Source organism: Pongo abelii, chromosome 23 (assembly GCF_028885655.2).
Source record: "Pongo abelii isolate AG06213 chromosome 23, NHGRI_mPonAbe1-v2.0_pri, whole genome shotgun sequence".
NCBI lineage: Eukaryota > Metazoa > Chordata > Mammalia > Primates > Hominidae > Pongo > Pongo abelii.
Window position 1 is genome coordinate 38,214,394 of NC_085929.1, and position 18,835 is coordinate 38,233,228.

General features: G+C 43.7%; 1 protein-coding gene across 19 annotated transcripts in view; it reads left to right on the forward strand.

The window, feature by feature from the left end:
• The window catches only part of DEPDC5 (DEP domain containing 5, GATOR1 subcomplex subunit), a 161,629-nt gene that overhangs the window by 22,962 nt on the left and 119,832 nt on the right, over positions 1-18,835 (forward strand). For all 19 annotated transcript variants that reach the window (XM_063722851.1, XM_063722853.1, XM_024239724.3 and 16 more), the window contains exons 8-12: positions 1,632-1,701; positions 7,731-7,809; positions 8,661-8,722; positions 15,872-15,941; positions 16,570-16,642. In XM_063722851.1, coding sequence (XP_063578921.1) covers positions 1,632-1,701; positions 7,731-7,809; positions 8,661-8,722; positions 15,872-15,941; positions 16,570-16,642 — 354 coding nt within the window. The remainder of the gene's footprint in view (positions 1-1,631; positions 1,702-7,730; positions 7,810-8,660; positions 8,723-15,871; positions 15,942-16,569; positions 16,643-18,835) is intronic.

An 18,835-nucleotide genomic window follows, 5' to 3' on the forward strand; every position in this document is an offset into this window, starting at 1 on the left:
CTAGTAAGTGACACTCAGCTGGGATTCTTGCCTAGACCAGTTTCTCTTCAGGCTGGTCAGGTCTGAAAGCCATACTTTGCTTTTTCTACCGTACTATTCACTTTTTTTTTTTTCTTTTTTGAGACTGAGTTTCACTCTTGTTGTCCAGGCTGGAGTGCAATGGCATGATCTCGGCTCACTGCAACCTCCGCCTCCCGGGTTCAAGCGATTCTGCCTCAGCTTCCTGAGAAGCTGAGATTATAGGTACCCACCACCACACCTGTTTAATTTTTTTGTATTTTTAGTAGAGATGGGGTTTCACCATATTGGCCAGGCTGGTCTTGAACTCCTGACCTCAGGTGATCCACCTGCCTTGGCCTCCCAAAGTGCTGGGATTACAGGCATGAGCCACTGCACCGATTCTTGTACTATCTACTTCTTGCCCTCAAAAATGCATGGAGGAAAAAACATCAATCCCAAAAATGTAATACCAAGTTGCTATTAATTAATTAATTTTTTTTTTTTTTTTTTTGAGACAGAGTCTCACTCTGTTGCCCAGGCTGGAGTGCAGTGGTGCGATCTCGGCTCACTGAAACCTCCACCTCCTTGGTTCAAACGATTCTCCTGCCTAAGCCTCCCTAAGTAGCTGGGACTACAGGTGCCACCATGCCTGGCTAATTTTTGCATTTTTAGTAGGGACGGGGTTTCGCCTTGTTGGCGAGGGTGGTCTTGAACTCCTCACCTCAGGTGATTCACCTGCATCAGCCTCTCAACGTGTTGGGATTACAGGCATGAGCCACTGCACCTGGCCCTAATTGTTTTTTTTTTTTTTGAGACAGAGTCTTGCTCTGTCACCCAGGCTGGAGTGCAGTGGCTCAATCTCGGCTCACTGCAACTTCCAACTCCTGGGTTCAAGTGATTCTCCTGCCTCAGCGTCCTGAGTAGCTGAGATTACAGGCGCATGCCACCATGCCCAGCTAATTTTTTTTTTTTTTTTTAGTAGAGACATGGTTTCACCATGTTGGTCAGGCTGGTCTCAAACTCCTGACCTCGTGATCTGCCCTCCGTGGCCTCCCAAAGTGCTGGGGTTACAGGTGTGAGCCACCATGCCCGGCCAAGAAGCCCTTCTTTAGACCTATATGTGGACTCCCAGATTAAGAGCTCCTGTTCATATTCAGTATAGTATGAGAGTTCTTTATGTTGGATAATGTGCTCATGGAGTTCTCTGGAAATCTGTAACCACTCAGGTCATTTGAGTATAAATAGCAGAGCCACCTGAAGTTGCCCCTAATTCTTGGTTTGTTTTATTTTTATTTTTTGAGACGGAGTCTCACTCTGTTGCCTAGGATGGAGTGCAGTGGCATGATGTTGGCTCACTACAACCTCCACCTTGTGACTTCAAGTGATTCTCCTGCCTTAGCCTCCTGAGTAGCTGGGACTACAGGCATGTGTCACCATGCCCGGCTAAATTTTGGATTTTTAGTATAGATGGGGTTTCACCATGTTGTCCAGGCTGGTCTCGAAGTCCTGACCTCAGGTAATTCGCCCACCTCGGCTTCCCAAAGTGCTGGGATTACAGGCGTGAGCTACCGCACCAGGCATGTATTGGTTTCATGTAAGACTTGTAATAACTTGTGTGTGTATTCTTTCAGAGCACAGGCTGGTGAGCTGTGGGTTAAGAATGAGAAGGTCATGTGTGGTTACATCAGTGAGGATACCAGGGTAAGATTTATAAAATGCTGTTTTGGTTTTATCTCTCCATCCCATTATGGCTAAGTCCTAAAATCAAAAATAAAACAAGGGCGGGGCAGGACACCAAGGTGGGCAGATTGCTTTATCCCAGGAGTTCAAGACAAGCCTGGGCAACATGGAGAGACCCACCTGTACAAAAATTAGCCAGGCATGGTGATGGGTGCCTCTGGTCCCAACTATTCAGGAAGCTGAGGTGGAAGAATTACCGGATCCCAGGAGTTCGAAGCTGCAGTGGGTCATGATTGCATCACTGCACTCCAGCCTGGGCAACAGAGCAAGACCCCGTCTCAAAAACAAATAAAAAACACAAACAAACAAAAATATGCTAAGCTCTTGACTGCTACTGTTTGCCCACATGGAACTAGTAATATCAAGTTCTCCTGAAACTGTTTTACAGTTGGATTTCTCCAGTTTGGAGTTGATCTTCATTTTCTTCTGAAGGGGTCTGTTTAATGTCAAACAGAGAGCTAGAGTATCTGGCCTGCATTATGCCATGCCCACTCATACATAGCAAAAGTTAAGCCCCGTGGAAGATCATGTCATAAACACGAAGAGAGACCTTTGCCAATGAACGTTACCCATGCTGGTAAAACTGTATGTCTACCTTTTCTCATTCCCATCTCCATGACTTCTCTGAGAGCAGTGGTTTTCAACCAGGGGTGATTTTGCTCCCTTCAGGCGTCTTTTGACAATGTCTAAGGACATATTTGATTGTCACACTGAGGGGTTGTGCCATTGGCATCTAGTGAGAATCCTGCTAAACATGCTACACGTCCAGAGCAGGCCTCCAGAGCGAAGAGTTATCTCGCCCAAAATGTTAATATGTTGTGAGGGTTGTCTTGTGCATTGTGGGATGTTTCGCAGCATCCCTGGCCTCTACTCACTAGATGCCAGTATCACCTACCACCCTTCACCCTACAACTCTACAAGTTATGACAGCCAGAAATTTCTCCAGACACGCCAAATGTCCCCTGAAAGGTAAAATCACCCTTGGTTGAGACCCAGTGTATCCTTAGAGGGAACCACTCCATGAACTTCATTTTTGTAATTTCCTGTTGTTTACATTGTTTATAAATACATGTATGTTTGTGCGTGTGTGTATACACATGACCCAAGTAATTGCCAGAGTACGCACCATAATCGTGCCTTTGCTTTCCTGCAAAGGTGTCTGAAAAGTGAGACTTAGCTAGTTTATAAATGCTGGGGTGAAGAGTATTCCAGACAGAGGAAACAATTTTCAGAAGTCAGCGTGGTGGAAGTATTGCAGACGGGTAGGGAGAATGATGTTGGTGAGGAGCTAGGCAGGTTCCAGCCAGTTCATGCAGGGCCTTCAAGGTGCTTAGAACCAGTTTAGAGTGTTTCTAAGGAGAATTAGAATCCATTGATGGGTTTTAAGTGGGAGAGTGATACTTGAATTATGCTTTTAAGAGATCACTACTCATTCAGTTGTGTTTTGTTGAATAAAACCCTCCAAATCACCGGCTCTAATGGCCAAAGGTCAACTTTTCTCTGTCATGTAAAAGAAATCATGGGTATGTAATTCATGGTTGGTACAATAGTGTCACTATTATTGGTGTCCTTGTGTCTTACTGTTCTGCTATCCTCAGGGTAGGGCTTCCATGATCCACCTAGAGCTGATATAATCACCTCCATATTCCAGGCAGAGGAGAGAGGAAGGGAAGAGAGACAAGAGAGGTGTACCTTCCCACCAAGTCAGCTTCCTTTATGGACACAACACTTCCATTTAAATCTTAATGTCCAGATTTTAGTCAGTTGTAGCTGCTGAGGAGGCTGGGAAGTTTTGTCTTTTGGTTGGGTCTCTTGCCTTCCAGAATAGAATCAGAAAAAGGGAAGAATGGATAGGCATTTAGCATTAAGTGCTGCAGCCCTTCTGGCTCTGGTATAGAGAGTTATTTCCAGGGTCAAGAGTAAAAGCAGATAAGTGAGTTAGGAGGCCCGCTATAGTCTAGCAAGAAAATGGTGGTGTGGACTAAGGTGAGAGCTATAACAATGGAAGGATGTGGGCAGGTAGGAGACACATTTCTGGATAGAGTCCACAGAACTTGCTCATAGATTGGATATGAGGAGTGAAGGAAAGAGAAGGACTGAAGAGCTAGGTAGATGGTGGTGCCATTTATGAGATAGGGAAGACAGGGAAGAAGCAGGTTGGGGAGATTAGGAAGCGCCGTTTGGGAGAAGTCTTTTGGACGCCTGAGTGGAGGAATCACTGGAGGCAATTGAGTCTGGAGTTCTCTTCATCACTTCTCCCATGTGTTGTTCCCCACTGCCCCCCAGTGTCCTCGCCATGCAAACCACTCATTGTTCCCCAACATGCCACCTTCTCTTTTGCCACCATGTCTTTGCACATGCTGCCCTCTGTAGCCTGGGGTGCCTAGACCCAGCTTTTCCCCTTCCCAAGCCACTCATCCAGGTCTCAGCTCTAGTCTCAGGATTCCCTGCTTCTGGAGAGCCTTCCTGGTCCACCAGGCTGGAAGTACCTCCATGGCACCGTGGATCTGTGCACTCATTAGCAGTTCCCGCACTGCAGTAGGCACGCTTGCTTGTGTGCCTTGTCACTGGACTGTGTGTACCCTGAAAGCAAGGACTGCATCTTTTTTTTTTTTTTTTTTTTTTCGAGACGGAGTCTCGCTCTGTCGCCCAGGCTGGAGTGCAGTGGCACAATCTCAGCTCACTGCAAACTCCGCCTCCTGGGTTCACGCTATTCTTCTGCCTCAGCCTCCCGAGTAGCTGGGACTACAGGCGCCCACCACCACACCCAGCTAATTTTTTTGTATTTTTAGTAGAGACGGGGTTTCACTGTGTTAGCCAGGATGGTCTCGATCTCCTGACCTGGTGATCCACCCGCCTCGGCCTCCCAAAGTGCTGGGATTACAGGTGTGAGCCACTGTGCCCGGCCCAGGACTGCATCTTTAACCTTTATATGCCAAAGTTCTCTGGCATGTCTACTGGCACCTAGTAGTCTCTCAAATGTTAGTGGAGTGAAATATTAGATAGGCTCCCCTGCCTCAAGAAATCATCTGGGCCGGGCGCGGTGGCTCACGCCTGTGATCCCAGCACTTTGGGAGGCCGAGGCGGGCGGTTCACCTGATGTCAGGAGTTTGAGACCAACCTGATAAACATGGAGAAACCCCGTCTCTACTAAAAATACAAAATTAACCAGGCTTGGTGGTTCATGCCTGTAATCCCAGCTACTTGGGAGGCTGAAGCAAGAGAATCGCTTGAACCCGGGAGGCGGAGGTTGTGGTGAGCCAAGATCGCGCCATTGCACTCCAGCCTGGGCAACAAGAGCGAAACTCCATCTCAAAAAAAAAAACCAAAAAAAACAAAGAATGTATTATCTGATTAGAGAAATAAGACTTTCAGGTTTTCCATTTAATTATTTATGAGATGGGGGTCTTGTGTTATTCAGGGGTCCTTCCTGGGCTCCAGCAGTCCTGTTTCAGTATCTGGGATTACAGGCACATGCCACCACACCCATCAGAAAAACATGAGTTTATTTATTTTATTTATTATTATTATTATTATTTATTGAGATGGAGTCTCGCAGTGTTGCCCAGGCTGGAGAGCAGTGGTGCGATCTCGGCTCACTACAGCCTCCACCTCACGGGTTCGAGTGATTCTCTTGCCTCAGCTTCCTGAGTAGCTGGGACTACAGGCACTTGCCACCACACCTGGCTTTTTATATTTTTAGTAGAGATGGGGTTTCACCATGTTGGCCAGGCTGGTCTCAAACTCCTGACTTCAAGTGATCCACCCACATCAGCCTCCCAAAATGTTGGAGTCACAGGCGTGAGCCACCACGCCTGGCCAAAAAAAAATTAAGTAAGATGGGGCTGGACATGGTGGCTCATGCCTGTAATCCCAGGACTTTGGGAGGCCAAGGTGGGGGAATTGCTTGAGCCCAGGAGATTGAGACCAGCCTAGGCAACAGAGGGAGACCCCATTTCTAAAAAGAAAAGTTTAGCCAGGGGTAGTGGCCCACACCTGTAATCTCAGCTACTTGGGAGGCTGAGGCAGGATGATCACTTGAGTCCAGGAGTTTGATGTTGCAGTGAGCTATGATGGTGCCACTGCGCTCCTACCTGGGAGACAGAGTGAGACCTTGTCTCTACAAATAGGCAGACAAAAACAACTTTAATTATTAAGAAACTTGCATATTTATTATTATAACATTTAGACAATATAGCCTATATTTCTGTTAATTTCTCTGAAAAATTTTTTTTTTTTTTTTGAGACGGAGTCTTACTCTGTTGCCCAGGCTGGAGTGCAGTGGTGTGATCTTGGCTCACTGCAACCTCAGCCTCCTGGATTCAAGCGATTGTCCTGCTTCAGCCTCCCCAGTAGCTGGGATTACAGGCGCTCACCACCATGCCTGGCTAATTTTTGTATTTTAGTAGAGATGGGGTTTCGCTATGTTGGCCAGGCTGGTCTCCAACTCCTGACCTCAGGTGATCCACCCGCCTCAGCCTCCCAAAGTGCTGGGATTACAGGCGTCAGCCATCGTGCCCGGCCAGGAGCTTCAGTCTTTAAGGAGCAGGTCTCTAATGAACTAAAGGAGTGTTGGAGGTTTACATTTTACGTTCCCTCTAAACTTCTTTAGAGCCTTGTGGAGGAAAGGCTCTGTGGTATAGCACATAGGGCTAGAAAACCACTTATGCTTTTCCTTGAGGCAGTCTGAGTGTAGTGGAAGTACAATGTGAATTATAATTTATTAGACTGGCAACTCGTCACCTGGCATATCTTAGCCCAAGTTCTGTCTCCGTAATGAGATTTCCATAACTTTCCCAGGTAGATTCACTGCCCTTTCTCCTGCATTTCATGCGTAAATCTTCATAGAACCTTTGTATATGTTGCAATGTTCTGCACATTTTTATCTTGTACTGTAAGCTCCTAGAGGGTAGGGACCAGATCTTATTTTCACTGTCTCTGAAACAGGGCTCAGAGTAAGAGCTCAGTAACTATTTAAATGAAACAAAGAATGCTTGGATGAAGTTTGCTTTTAGAAGTCCCAAGTCATGGCCCCGAGCTGTGGCTCATGCTTGTAATCCCAACACTTTGGGAGGCAAAGGTGGTGAGAGGCGAAGCCAGCTGGACTTCCTGGGTAGAGTGGGGACTTGGAGAACTTTTCTGTCTAGCTAGAGGATTGTAAATGCACCAATCAGCGCTCTGTGTCTAGCTAAAGAATTGTAAATGCACCAATCAGCACTCTGTAAAATGGACCAATCAGCGCTCTGTAAAATGGATCAGCAGGACATGGGTGGGGACAAATAAGGGAATAAAAGCTGGCCACCCCAGCCAGCAGCGGCAGCCCAGGTCTGCTTCCACATGGAAGCCTTGTTCTTTTGCTCTTCACAATATATCTTGCTGCTGCTCACTGTTGGTGAGCAAAGGTGGTCTGTGCCACCTTTAAGAGCTGTAACACTCACCACGAAGGTCCGCAGCTTCATTCTTGAAATCAGTGAGACCAAGAACCCACCAGAAGGAACCACCTCCGGACACAGTGTGAGGATTGCTTGAGCCCAGGAATTTGAAACCACTCTGGGCAACGTAGGGAGACCCCCTCTCTACAAAAAAATACAAAAATTTTGTGGCCTGGTGGTGCACTCCCATAGTCCCAGCTACTCGAGAGGCTGAAGTGGGAGGATCGTTTCATCCTGGAGCCTGGGAGTTTGAGGCTGCAGTGAGCTGTGATTGTGTCACTGCACTCCAGCCTGGGCGGCAAGAGTGAGATCCTGTCTCAAAACAAAGGAAAAAAAGAAGTCCAACATTGCAAGATTCTTTTATCATTGCTTTTAAAAAAAAATTGTGGTTAAAAAGTCTATCATGAAATTTACCATCTTAACCATTTTTAAGTGTATAGTTCAGTAGTGTTGAGAACATTTATACTGTTGTGAAGCAGATCTTCAGAACTTTTTCATTTTATAGAACTGAAACTCTATATGGCATTGCTTTTTAATACAATTGTGTTTTTATTTCAGGTGGTGTTTCGTTCTACGTCGGCTATGGTTTACATATTTATTCAGATGAGCTGTGAAATGTGGGATTTTGATATTTATGGTACTGTGTCTAAGTGCTGATTGTAACTGCTAAGGAGAGGATTTTCTGGAGCTGCAAATGCTAATTCATGAATGCCCAGGGTCCCCCACATCATCTTCTAACAAACTTTAAATATCATTGTGAGAATAATCATATTTGGAGGTTAGAGTGTTTTCTCGTTCTGAAGATACACTACTTTTTTCAATAATCAAATTTTTTTCAAACTGCATTTTATGTTGAAGTCATAGCCTCTTAGTAGTGAGGCAGATATTAAATTTGGCTTCAAAAAATAAATAAATAAATAAACTTGGCTTCTTACAAAGTTGAGAATGAAACCACTTTGTACATCTGGCTTTTATGATCTTGGTTTAAGATGTATAAAACAGGCCGGGCACAGTGGTTCATGCCTGTAATCCTAGCACTTTGGGAGGCTGAGGCCGGCGGATCACCTGAGGTCAGGAGTTGGAGACCAACCTGACCAACATCGGGAAACCCCGTACCTACTAAAAATACAAAAATTAGCTGGGCATGGTGGCGGGCGCCTGTAATCCAAGCTACTCGGGAGGCTGAGGCAGGAGAATCGCTTGAACCTGGGCGGCAGAGGTTGCAGTGAGCCAGTATGGTGCCACTGCATTCCAGCCTGGGAGACAAAGCGAGACTCCATCTCAAAAAAAAAAAAAAAAGATGTACAAAATACACCTCCTTTTTGGTCCCCTTTCTTATAGAAGAAATAGCAAGCAATTTACTTAGGGAATTGCTTAGAGAAGAATTTACTTAGAGAAGAAGTTAGAGAAGAAGTTAGAGAAGAAATTGCAAGCAAGAAATAAAGATTGTTCTCATGTTCTCACCCTCTTTTCATTGTTTCTTTTCAGGGGATTTGTATTTTGAGAAAGCTGTGAATGGTTTCCTTGCTGATCTATTTACCAAGTGGAAGGTGCGTTTCTTCTTACACACTAAGTCTCATTATGTAAACATTACTCAATACAGATTTTTAAAATGCACTGTTTTTATTAAATTGCCCTAAATTGAGCTATTTTAGCTAAAACCTGGACTCCAGTTTTAAATTACCCTAATAATCTCAATTTATGAGAATTTATGAAAAACACAAAGCTAACATCACACTCAATGGTGAAGGACTGAAAACTTTCCCCCAAGATCAGTAACAAGGTAAGTATGCTTGCTTTTGCCACTGATATTCAACATTATACTAATTAGAAGTTCTAGACAGACCACCTAGGCAAGCAAAAGAAATAAAAGGCAACCAAATTGAAAAAGAAGTAAAACTATTTATATTCACGGATAATATGATCCTATATGTAGAAAATCCTCAAAATCCACAAAGTAAGTATTAGAGCTAATGCATTCAGCAAAGTTTCAGGATACCCAATCAACACACAAAATCAATTATATTTCTATATACCAGCAATAAACAATCTGAAAGAATAAAATACTTAGAATGCTAATACTTAGAATACTTTACCCTAGGAGCTGTAAGACTGGTCTACTAAAATCTATAAAACACTGTGAAAGGAGTTAATAAAGACCTAAGTAAATACTAAGATAACCTGTGTTCACAGGTTCAAAGACTTAATATTGTGAATTTGGCAATACTACCCAAAGCAGTTTACAGGTTAATGCAGTTCCTATCAAAATACCAGTGCCCCTTTTTTTTTTTTTTTTTTTTTTTTCTGATCCTAAAATTCACGTGGAATTGCAAGGGATCCTGAATAGCCAAAACAATCTTGTAAAAGGGGAACGAAGTTGGAGGACTCTCACTTCCTAATTTCAAAACTTACTAAAACCCTCAATCATCAGAATAGTGTGATATTGGCATAAGGATAAATATATAGATCAATGGAATTGAATTGAAACCAACCCGTACATCTATGGTCAGTTGATTTTAGACAAGGGCATCAAGTTCGTTTAATGAGAGAAAGAATATTCTCTTCAACAGATTATTCTGGAACAACTGAATGTCCATATGGAAAAGAAAGAATTTGGACCCTCACCTCAAATCATATATGAAATGTAACCAAAATGAATCAAAGACTTAAATATAAGAGCTAAAGTCAGCTGGGTGCGGTGGCTCATACCTGTAATCTCAGCACTTTGGGAGGCCGAGGTGGGCGGATCAGGAGTTTGAGACCAGTCTGGCCAACGTGATGAAACCCTGTCTCTACTAAAAATACAAAAATTAGCCAGGCGTGGTGGTTGGTGCCTGTAATCCCACTACTCAGGAGGCTGAAACAGGAGAATCGCTTGAACCTGGGAGGCGGAGGTTGCAGTGAGCCAAGATTATGCCACTGTACTCCAGCCTGGGCAACAGAGTGAGACTCCATCTCATAAATAAATAGCTAAAATTATAAAACTGAGCCAGGTGTGCTGGCTCATGGGAGGCGGAGGTGGGCAGATTGCATGAGCCCCAGAATTCTAGACCAGCCCCGGCAATATGGCAAAACTTTTGTCTCCACAAAAAATACAAAAAGTTAGCTGGGTGTGGTGGCTAAAAAAAAAAAAAAAAAAGGAAAAAGAATTTTCCTTATTTTTAAAAGTTTTATTTTTATTTTATTTATTTATTCTTTTTGAGACGGAGTCTCACTCTGTTGCCCAGGCTGGAGTACAGTGGTGCGATCTCAGCTCACTGCAACCTCCGCCTCCCAGGTTCAAACAACCTAAAAAACAGAATTGAATTTTTTTTTAAGAGACAGGGTTTTGCTCTCTCCTGTCACCCAGGTTGGAGTGCAGTGGTACAATCATACTGTAACCTCAAATTCCTGTGCTCAAGGGATCCTCTTGCCTCAGCTTCTTGAGTGGTTGGGACTACAGGCATTTGCCAACATAGCCAGCTAAAATTTTCGTTTTTATTTTTGTAGAGACAGGGTCTCGTTTTGTTGCTCGGGCTACTCTTTAACTTTTGTTTTCATGTGATTCTCCCACCTGCTTCAATTCTCCACCTGTTCAGTTCTCCTGCCTCACCCTCCTGAGTAGCTGGGATTACAGGTGCCCGCTACCACGCCCAGCTAATCTTTTGTATTTTTACTAGAGACAGGGTTTTACCGTGTTGGCCAGGCTGGTCTCAAACTCCTAACCTCAGGTGATCTGCCTGCCTCGGCCTCCCAAAGTGTTGGGATTACAGACGTGAGCCACCGTGCCCAGCCTAAAAAGTTTTATAATTTTTTTTTTTTTTGAGACAGGGTCTCACTGTCACCCAGGCTGGAGTGCAATGGAGCGATCATGGCTCACTACAGCTTTGACCTCCTGGGCTCAAGTGATTGTCCTGCCTTAGCCTTAGTAGCTGAGACTACAGGCATTTGCTACCACACCTAGCTAATTTTTTGTGTTTTTTTGTAGAGACGGGGTTTTGCCGTGTTACCCAGGCTGGTCTCAAACCCCTGAGCTCAAGCGGTCACCCACCTTGGCCTCCCAAATTGCTACGATTACAGACAGAACCACCATGCCTGGCTGGGAAATTCATATAACCTTGAATTTGGCAGTGGTTTCTTAGATATAACACCAAAAGCACAACAGCCAAATTAAAAGCAGTTGAATCAGACTTCAAAATTAAAAACTTTTGTGCATCAACGGACATTGTCAAGAAAGTGAAGGGGCCAGACGTGCTGGCTCACACCTTTAATCCCAGCACTTTGTGAGGCTGAGGTGGGAGAATCGCATGAAGCCAAAAGTTCAAGTAACCCAGACAACAAAACGAGACCCTGTCTCTACAAAAATAAAAATAGAAAAAAATTAGCTGGATGCATTGGCAAATGCCTCTAGTCTCAGCTACTCAAGAGGCTGAGGCGAGAGGATCCCTTGATCACAGGAATTTGAGGTTACAGTATGATTGTACCACTGCACTCCAACCTGGGTGACAGGACAGAGCGAGACTCTGTCTCTTAAAAAAAAAAAAAAAAAAAGAAGACAACCCACAGAATGGGAGAAAATATTTGCAAATTATTTTCTGATAAAAGTCAGTTATCCAGAAAATATGTAGAACTTCTGCAACTCAAGAACGAAAAGAAAAAACCCTAATTGACAAATGGGCAAAGGCTGCCCCATTTACCATGATGTGATTGTTTCATATTACATGCCTGTATCAAAACATCTCATGTACCCCACAGATATAAACACCTACTATGTACCCATAAAAATTAAAAAATAATTTAAATAATTAAATTAAAAAAACAAATGGGCAAAGGACTTGAATAGACATTTCTCTAAAGAATATATATGAATGTCCAACAAGTACATGAAAAGATGCTCAAGATCATTAGTCATTAGGAAAATGCAACCTAATACCACAGTGAAATGCCACTTCACACCCACTAGGATGACTGTATTTTTTTTTTTTTTTGTTGTTGAGACAGAGTCTCACCATGTTGCCCAGGCTAGAGTGCAGTGGCGCAATCATAGCTCACTGCATCCTTGATCACCTGGGCTCAAGCCATCCTCCCTCCTCAGCCTCCTATTGTAGCTAGGACTACAGGCATGTGCCACTATGCCTGGGCAATTTTTTTTTTTTTTTTTTGGTGGAAATGAGGTCTCACTATGTTATCCAGGCTGATCTCCAACTCCTGAGCTTAAGTGATCTTCCCACTGTGGCCTCCCAATGTGCTAAGATTACAGACGTGAGCTACAGTGCCTAGCCCATATTTTTTTTTTTGAGACAGAGTTTTGCTCTTGTTGCCCAGGCTGGAGTACAATGGTGTGATCTTGGCCCACTGCAACCTCTGCCTCCTGGGTTCAAGCAATTATCCTGCCTCAGCCTCCCAAGTAGCTGAGATTACAGGCGCCCACCACCACGCCCAGCTAATTTTTTTGTGTTTTTAGTAGAGATAGGATTTCACCATGTTGGCCAGGCTGGTCTTGAACTTCTGACCTCAGGTGATCCGCCCGCCTTGGCCTCCCAAAGTGCTGGGATTACAGGGGTGAGCCTCCGCGACTGGTCACATATTCTTTATTTTATTTATTTATGTATTTTTTGAGACAGAGTCTCGCTCTGTTGCCCAGGCTGGAGTGCAGTGCTGCGATCTCGAACATGGCTCATTGCAACCTCCACCTCCCAGGTTCAAGCGATTCTCGTCCCTCAGCCTGTTGAGTAGCTGGGATTATAGGTGTGCGCCGCCTTACCCTGCTAATTTTTGTATTTTTAGTAATGATGCGGTTTCACCATGTTGGCCAGGCTGGTCTCGAACTCCTGGCCTTAAGTGATCTGCCTACCTTGGCCTCCCAAAGTGCTGGATTACGGGCCTAGCCCGTATTCTTGACAGCATTATTCATATTAGCTAAAAAGTAGGATAACACAAATAACAAATGTCTGTCAGCTAAAGTATAGATAAATAAAATGTATATCCATACAATGTAGTAGTATTCTGCCATAAAGAAGAATGAAGTACTAACACATGCTACAGCATAGATGAATCTTGAACACATGTTAAGTAGAGAAGCCAGACATAGTGGATCAAATACAAATCATAAGATCTTAGTTATATGAAATGTCCAGAATAGATAAATATATAATATAGAGATCAGTGGTTGCCAGGGACTGAGGGTGGGGAGTGACTGTTTCCTCAGTTTGGGATTTCCTGTTGGGGTGATGAAAATATTTTGGATCCAAATAATGGTGATAGTTATACAACATTGCGAATGTGTTAAATGTCACGATGGCAATATTTATATGTATTTTGCCACAATTAAAAAATTATTTCATTCAATTATCTCACCTTGATTTCACATGAAAACATTTTGATGAAAAAGTATTTGAAGTCACATTATGTAGTATAAAAGAGTAGAGTTTGGATTAAGGGAGACTGGGTTTTAAATGATCTCATCAGCTTGCTTCTTTTTTTTTTTTTTTTTTTTAAATTAAGAGACAGGGTCTTGCTATGCTGCTTAGGCTGGTCTTGAACTCCTGGGCTCCAGGGATCCTCTCACTTCATCCTCCTCAGTGGTTGGGACTACAGGTGCAGGCCACCATGCCTGGCTGATTAGCTTTTTGATCTCCAAGGATTAGTCTCTGAGGCTCCATTTCTTCAACTGTAAAATGGAGATAATAATAGACCCTCTCACCACATCACTTATGAGTTGAGACACTCCATGCCCATATCAGCCCATTGTGAGCCCGTTGTGTTTTCCTGTATATCACTTGCACTAAAATTAGATAAGGGTGCTGAGTTTGGAGCTCTTGGAGTCCCGTGAATTAATTGGTAGTCAGTGAAGATCTGCTGTTTCCTAGCACTCTGCTCTGGGTACTGTGGCTTGTATTTAGGAATTTCTGTCCACTTGAGATACATCCATGAAATGTGCATTATATTATGTGCCTTATATAGTGAGTGTTGAATTCTGTAGTCACTAAGCATACTTAGGATAAAGATGGGGTTGGTCAGTATAGGCTGTTGTCTTCAGAGACCCAGGAGGAACTGAAACTGCGCTTGCTAGCTAACTGGTGCAAGCCACTTTTCATGTTCATCGATAAACACCCTACTTCCAGGATATTGATCTCCAGACTCCATGGAAATGTCTATTCTCGTTAGTCCCCGTCCCTGTCCAAAGGTAGTTCTTTGCCTTGGCTTATACCGCTGCGTCCGGAGCAAACCCCACCCTCATCCTATGAGACTAGTAGGGTGTGGGAGTGCCTTTGATTCTTAAATCCACCACCATGGGTGCTGTTCTTGTTCCCTAGACCACAATTCTGCAGAAACTAAAAAACACTGTAGGCCTGGCATTGTGGCTCACGCCTGTAATCCCAGCACTTTGCCAAGGCAAGTGGATCACTTGAGCCCAGCCTGGGGATTATGATGAAACCCTATCTTTCTTTTTTTTTTTTTCTTTTTTTTTTTTGAGATGGAGTCTCGCTCTGTTGCCCAGGCTGGAGTGCAGTGGCACAGTCTTGGCTCACTGCAGTCTCCATCCCCTGGGTTCGAGTGATTATCCTACCTCAGCCTCCCGAGTAGCTGCGATTTCAGGCGCGCGCCACATTGCCTGGGTAATTTTCCTACTTTCAGTAGAGACGGAGTTTTGCCATGTTGGCCAGGCTGGTCTCAAACTCTTGACCTCAGGTGATCCACCCACCTCAGCCTCCCAAAGCACTGGGATTGCAGGTGTGAGCCACCACGCCCAGCCGAAACCCTGTCTGTATAAAAAATGCAAAAATTATCTGGGCCTGGTGATGCATGTCTGTAGTCCCAGCTACTCAGGAACTGGGAGACAGTCACCATTACTTACTGCTGATTTGCAGTTTTCCAATCACTTTCCACATTCCTGGCACTTTAGATAACTTTCCCAAGGTCACATAGTGGCAAGTTTCAGGGCCAGGACTCCATCTAGGTCTTCTGACTCCCAGCAGTGCTCTGTCCCCTGCACTGCAGCCTATAATTACATGAAGCTATTCAATACTGTGCACTGCTGCTGAGCCACCTGGATTAAGAATATTATGTGCAGCTGGGCCTCACACCTGTAATCCCAGCACTTTGGGAGGCTGAGGCAAGCAGATCGCTTGAGGCCATGAGTTTGAGACCAGCCTGGCCAACATGGTGAAACCCTGTCTCTACTAAAAATACAAAAATTACCCAGGTGACCCGCCTGTAATCCTAGCTATTCGGGAGGCTGAGGCGGGAGAATTGCTTGAACCTGGGAGGTGGAGGCTGCAATGAGCCAAGATTGTGCCACTGCACTCCAGCCTGGGCAACTGAGTGAGACTCTGCCTGAAAAAAAAAAAAAGGGCCGGGCACGGTGGCTCACACCTGTAATCCCAGTACTTTGGGAGGCCAAGGCGGGTGGATCACGAGGTCAGGAGATTGAGACCATTTTGGCCAACATGGTGAAACCGCATCTCTACTAAAAATACAAAAAGTAGCTGGGCATGGTGGCGTGCGTCTGTAGTCCCAGCTAGTTGGGAGGCTGAGGCAGGAGAATTTCTTGAACCCAGGAGGCGGAGGTTGCAGTGAGCCAAGATTGTGCCACTGCACTCCAGCCTGGTGGCAGAGTAAGACTCTGTCTGAAAAAAAAATATTATGTGCATGCAGTCTGCTTCATAGTGAAGTAAATGAAACAAACTTCAACCCTGTTGTTCTCTACTCATGCTTAGGAGAAGAACTGTAGTCATGAAGTGACAGTGGTCCTGTTTTCTAGAACTTTCTATGATGCAAAATCTGTTGGTGAGTAACTCTTTCTCTCCTACAGTTATTTTTTTGTTAAGCTTCCCCCAACCCCACCCCAGCCATTTCCTTTCATTTTTTTCCTCGTTTCACTTTTCCACCCTTCCCATCTTTTCTGTTATGGGGACAGTGTAAAAGGGAAAGTAGCACAGTCCATTAGTGGATGCAAGAGGTCTGTGGGTTGTGATTCATCTTAAAACCAACTTAATAGATAGACAGTTGGCTGGGTGCAGTGGCTCACGCCTATAATCCCACAACTTTGGGAGGCTGAGGTGGGCGGATCACCTGAGGTCAGGAGTTGAAAACCAGCCTGGCCAACATGGTGAAACCCTATCTCTACTAAAAATACAAAAATTAGCCAGGTGTGGTGGCATGCGCCTGTAGTCCCAGCTACCCAGGAGGCTGAGAAAGGAGAATCGCTTGAACTCGGAGGTGGAGGTTGCAGTGAGCTGAGATCTTGCCACTGCACTCCAGTCTGGGTGACAGAGTGAGACCTTGTCTCAAAAAAAAAAAAAAGACAGTTATCTTTATTTTTTTGTGATGCAAATCTTTAACGCAGCAGAGGAAGCTGACAAAACTGAATTTCTCTTCTCAACCTGAGCTACATACTCCGTTTTCTCTATTTCAGATGAATTTCCTGAAATAAACCGAGCCTCAATTCGACAGGATCACAAGGGGAGATTCTATGAAGACTTTTACAAGTATGTTTGGGTGCTTTGCTATACTTTTTATTTATTTATTAGTTGTTTCTTTCCTAACTTAAAAAAAAGTCAGCCTGGGCAATATGGCGAAACCCTGTCTCTACCAAAAATACAAAAAATTAGTCCCTTGTGGTCCCAGCTGCTTGGGAGGCCGAGGTGGAAGGATCACTTGAGCCTGGGAGGTGGAGGTTGAAGTGAGCTGAGATCACACCACTGCACACCAACCTGGGAGAGAGTGAGACCCTGTCTCCACACACACACAAAAAAGAATAAATAAATAAATAAACCTTTTAATTTTGAAATGATTTTAGATTTACAGAGAAGTTTCAAAGATTATACAGTTCCTGCATGCTCTTTGCTGTTTCCTCTAATATTAACATTTCATAACCAAGTTACATTTGTCAAAACTAGGTTAACATTGGTACATTACTATTAAGGAAATTCAGATGTTTTTTAGATTTTAGCACTCGTGTACTTACCGTCTCCAAGATATCACGTTGCATTTAGACCTTCTAAATGTTTTATTGTGAAAAATTTCAACATTCAGAAAAGAAGAGCAAATAGTATAATGAGCCCATGTACCCAATACCTGAATTTAATAGTTAGTATTTTGTCATATTTGATTCATCTGTTTTTTTCAGTGCCACTAAGTAAATTATCAAATTGTAATGTTTTATTCCTATTTTTTTTTGAGACACAATTTCACTCTCTCGCCCAGGCTGGAGTGCAGTGGTCATTGTAAGCTGACTGCAAACTCTGCCTCCCAGGTTCAAGGGATTCTCGTTTCTCAGCCTCCCGAGTGCTGGGACTACAGGCGCCCGTGACCACGCCTGGCTAATTTTTTTTTATTTTTAGTAGAAATGGGGTTTCGCCATGTTGGCCAGCCTGGTCTCAAATCCTGACCTCAGCTGATCCGCCCACCTCGGCCTCCCAAAATGCTGGGATTACAGGCGGGAGCCACCATGCCCAGCTGACACCACTATCTAATTGAGATGATTATCAGATAGTAATAGTTACTGTTTTTATGGGACTTAGCATGAATGGGTTACTCTTCTAAGCACTTTACATGACTTGATTTATTTAAATATCACAGCATCCCTGTGGGATAGATACTGTTACCCCATTTTACAGGTGTGGAAATTTGGACACAGAGTTTCAGTAACTTACCCAAAGTCCACAAAATATTAAGTGGTGGAGCATTGACGTGACACAGTCAATCTAGTTCAGAGTCGATGCTTTTTGACCACTGTATTCCTCAGCCTCATATGGATTATACTTTAAATTATTTGTTGATCTTTTGTTGGATCCTGTACCCCTAGGAGAATTTTATGAAAGTGATGGGCCATCTGCTGTACTGACACCTCCACTCATCCCCTTATGCAGATGAATTCTGCATACCTCTAATTCAGTGAATTCCAGGAACCATGAGAGCTCTTTTGACTTAACAGTATATGCAGTTTTGTCTGTATAATGAATATGAATTAATTTGAGCATAATCAGTTATACAAAATACTATATAAGGCATGAATATGAATATATGAATTTTGAATGTAGATTTATAGGTGTATATGACTATATATATGAAAGTTTATGTCATTAAAAAGTCATCCTCAACATTTTTTAGATTGAGAGAAACTGGTTATCTTTTTCTTACTGCAAAAACAATACAGGTTCATTTTAGGAAAATCACAAAATAGGCCAGGTGTGGTGGCTGATACCTATAATCCCAGCACTTTGAGAGGCCGAGCCAGGCACATTGCCTGAGCTCAGGAGTTTGAAACCAGCCAGGGCACCATGGAAAACCCTGTCTCTACAAAAAATACAAAAACTCTGCTGGGTGCAGTGGTGCGCACCTGTAGTTTCAGCTACTTGGGAGGCTGAGGTGGGAGGATCACTTGAGCCTGGGAAGTTGAGGCTGCAATGAGCCAAGATCATGGCGTTGCACTTTAGCCTGGGTGACATAGTGAGACCCTGTCTCAAAAAAAAGAAAACAACAACAACAAAAGCACACCAGTATAGTTTAGTAGAGAGGAATTCAAAGCACACTCAATTCCATCTCCCGAATATAGTCTTCATTACTTTGGTGAATCAACCCCTATTATCTGTATTTAGGAGAAAAAATTAGTTTTCACAGAGATGTGATCACACATTGCATGTGATTTTTTTTCTTTTTTTTTTTGAGATGGAGTCTCA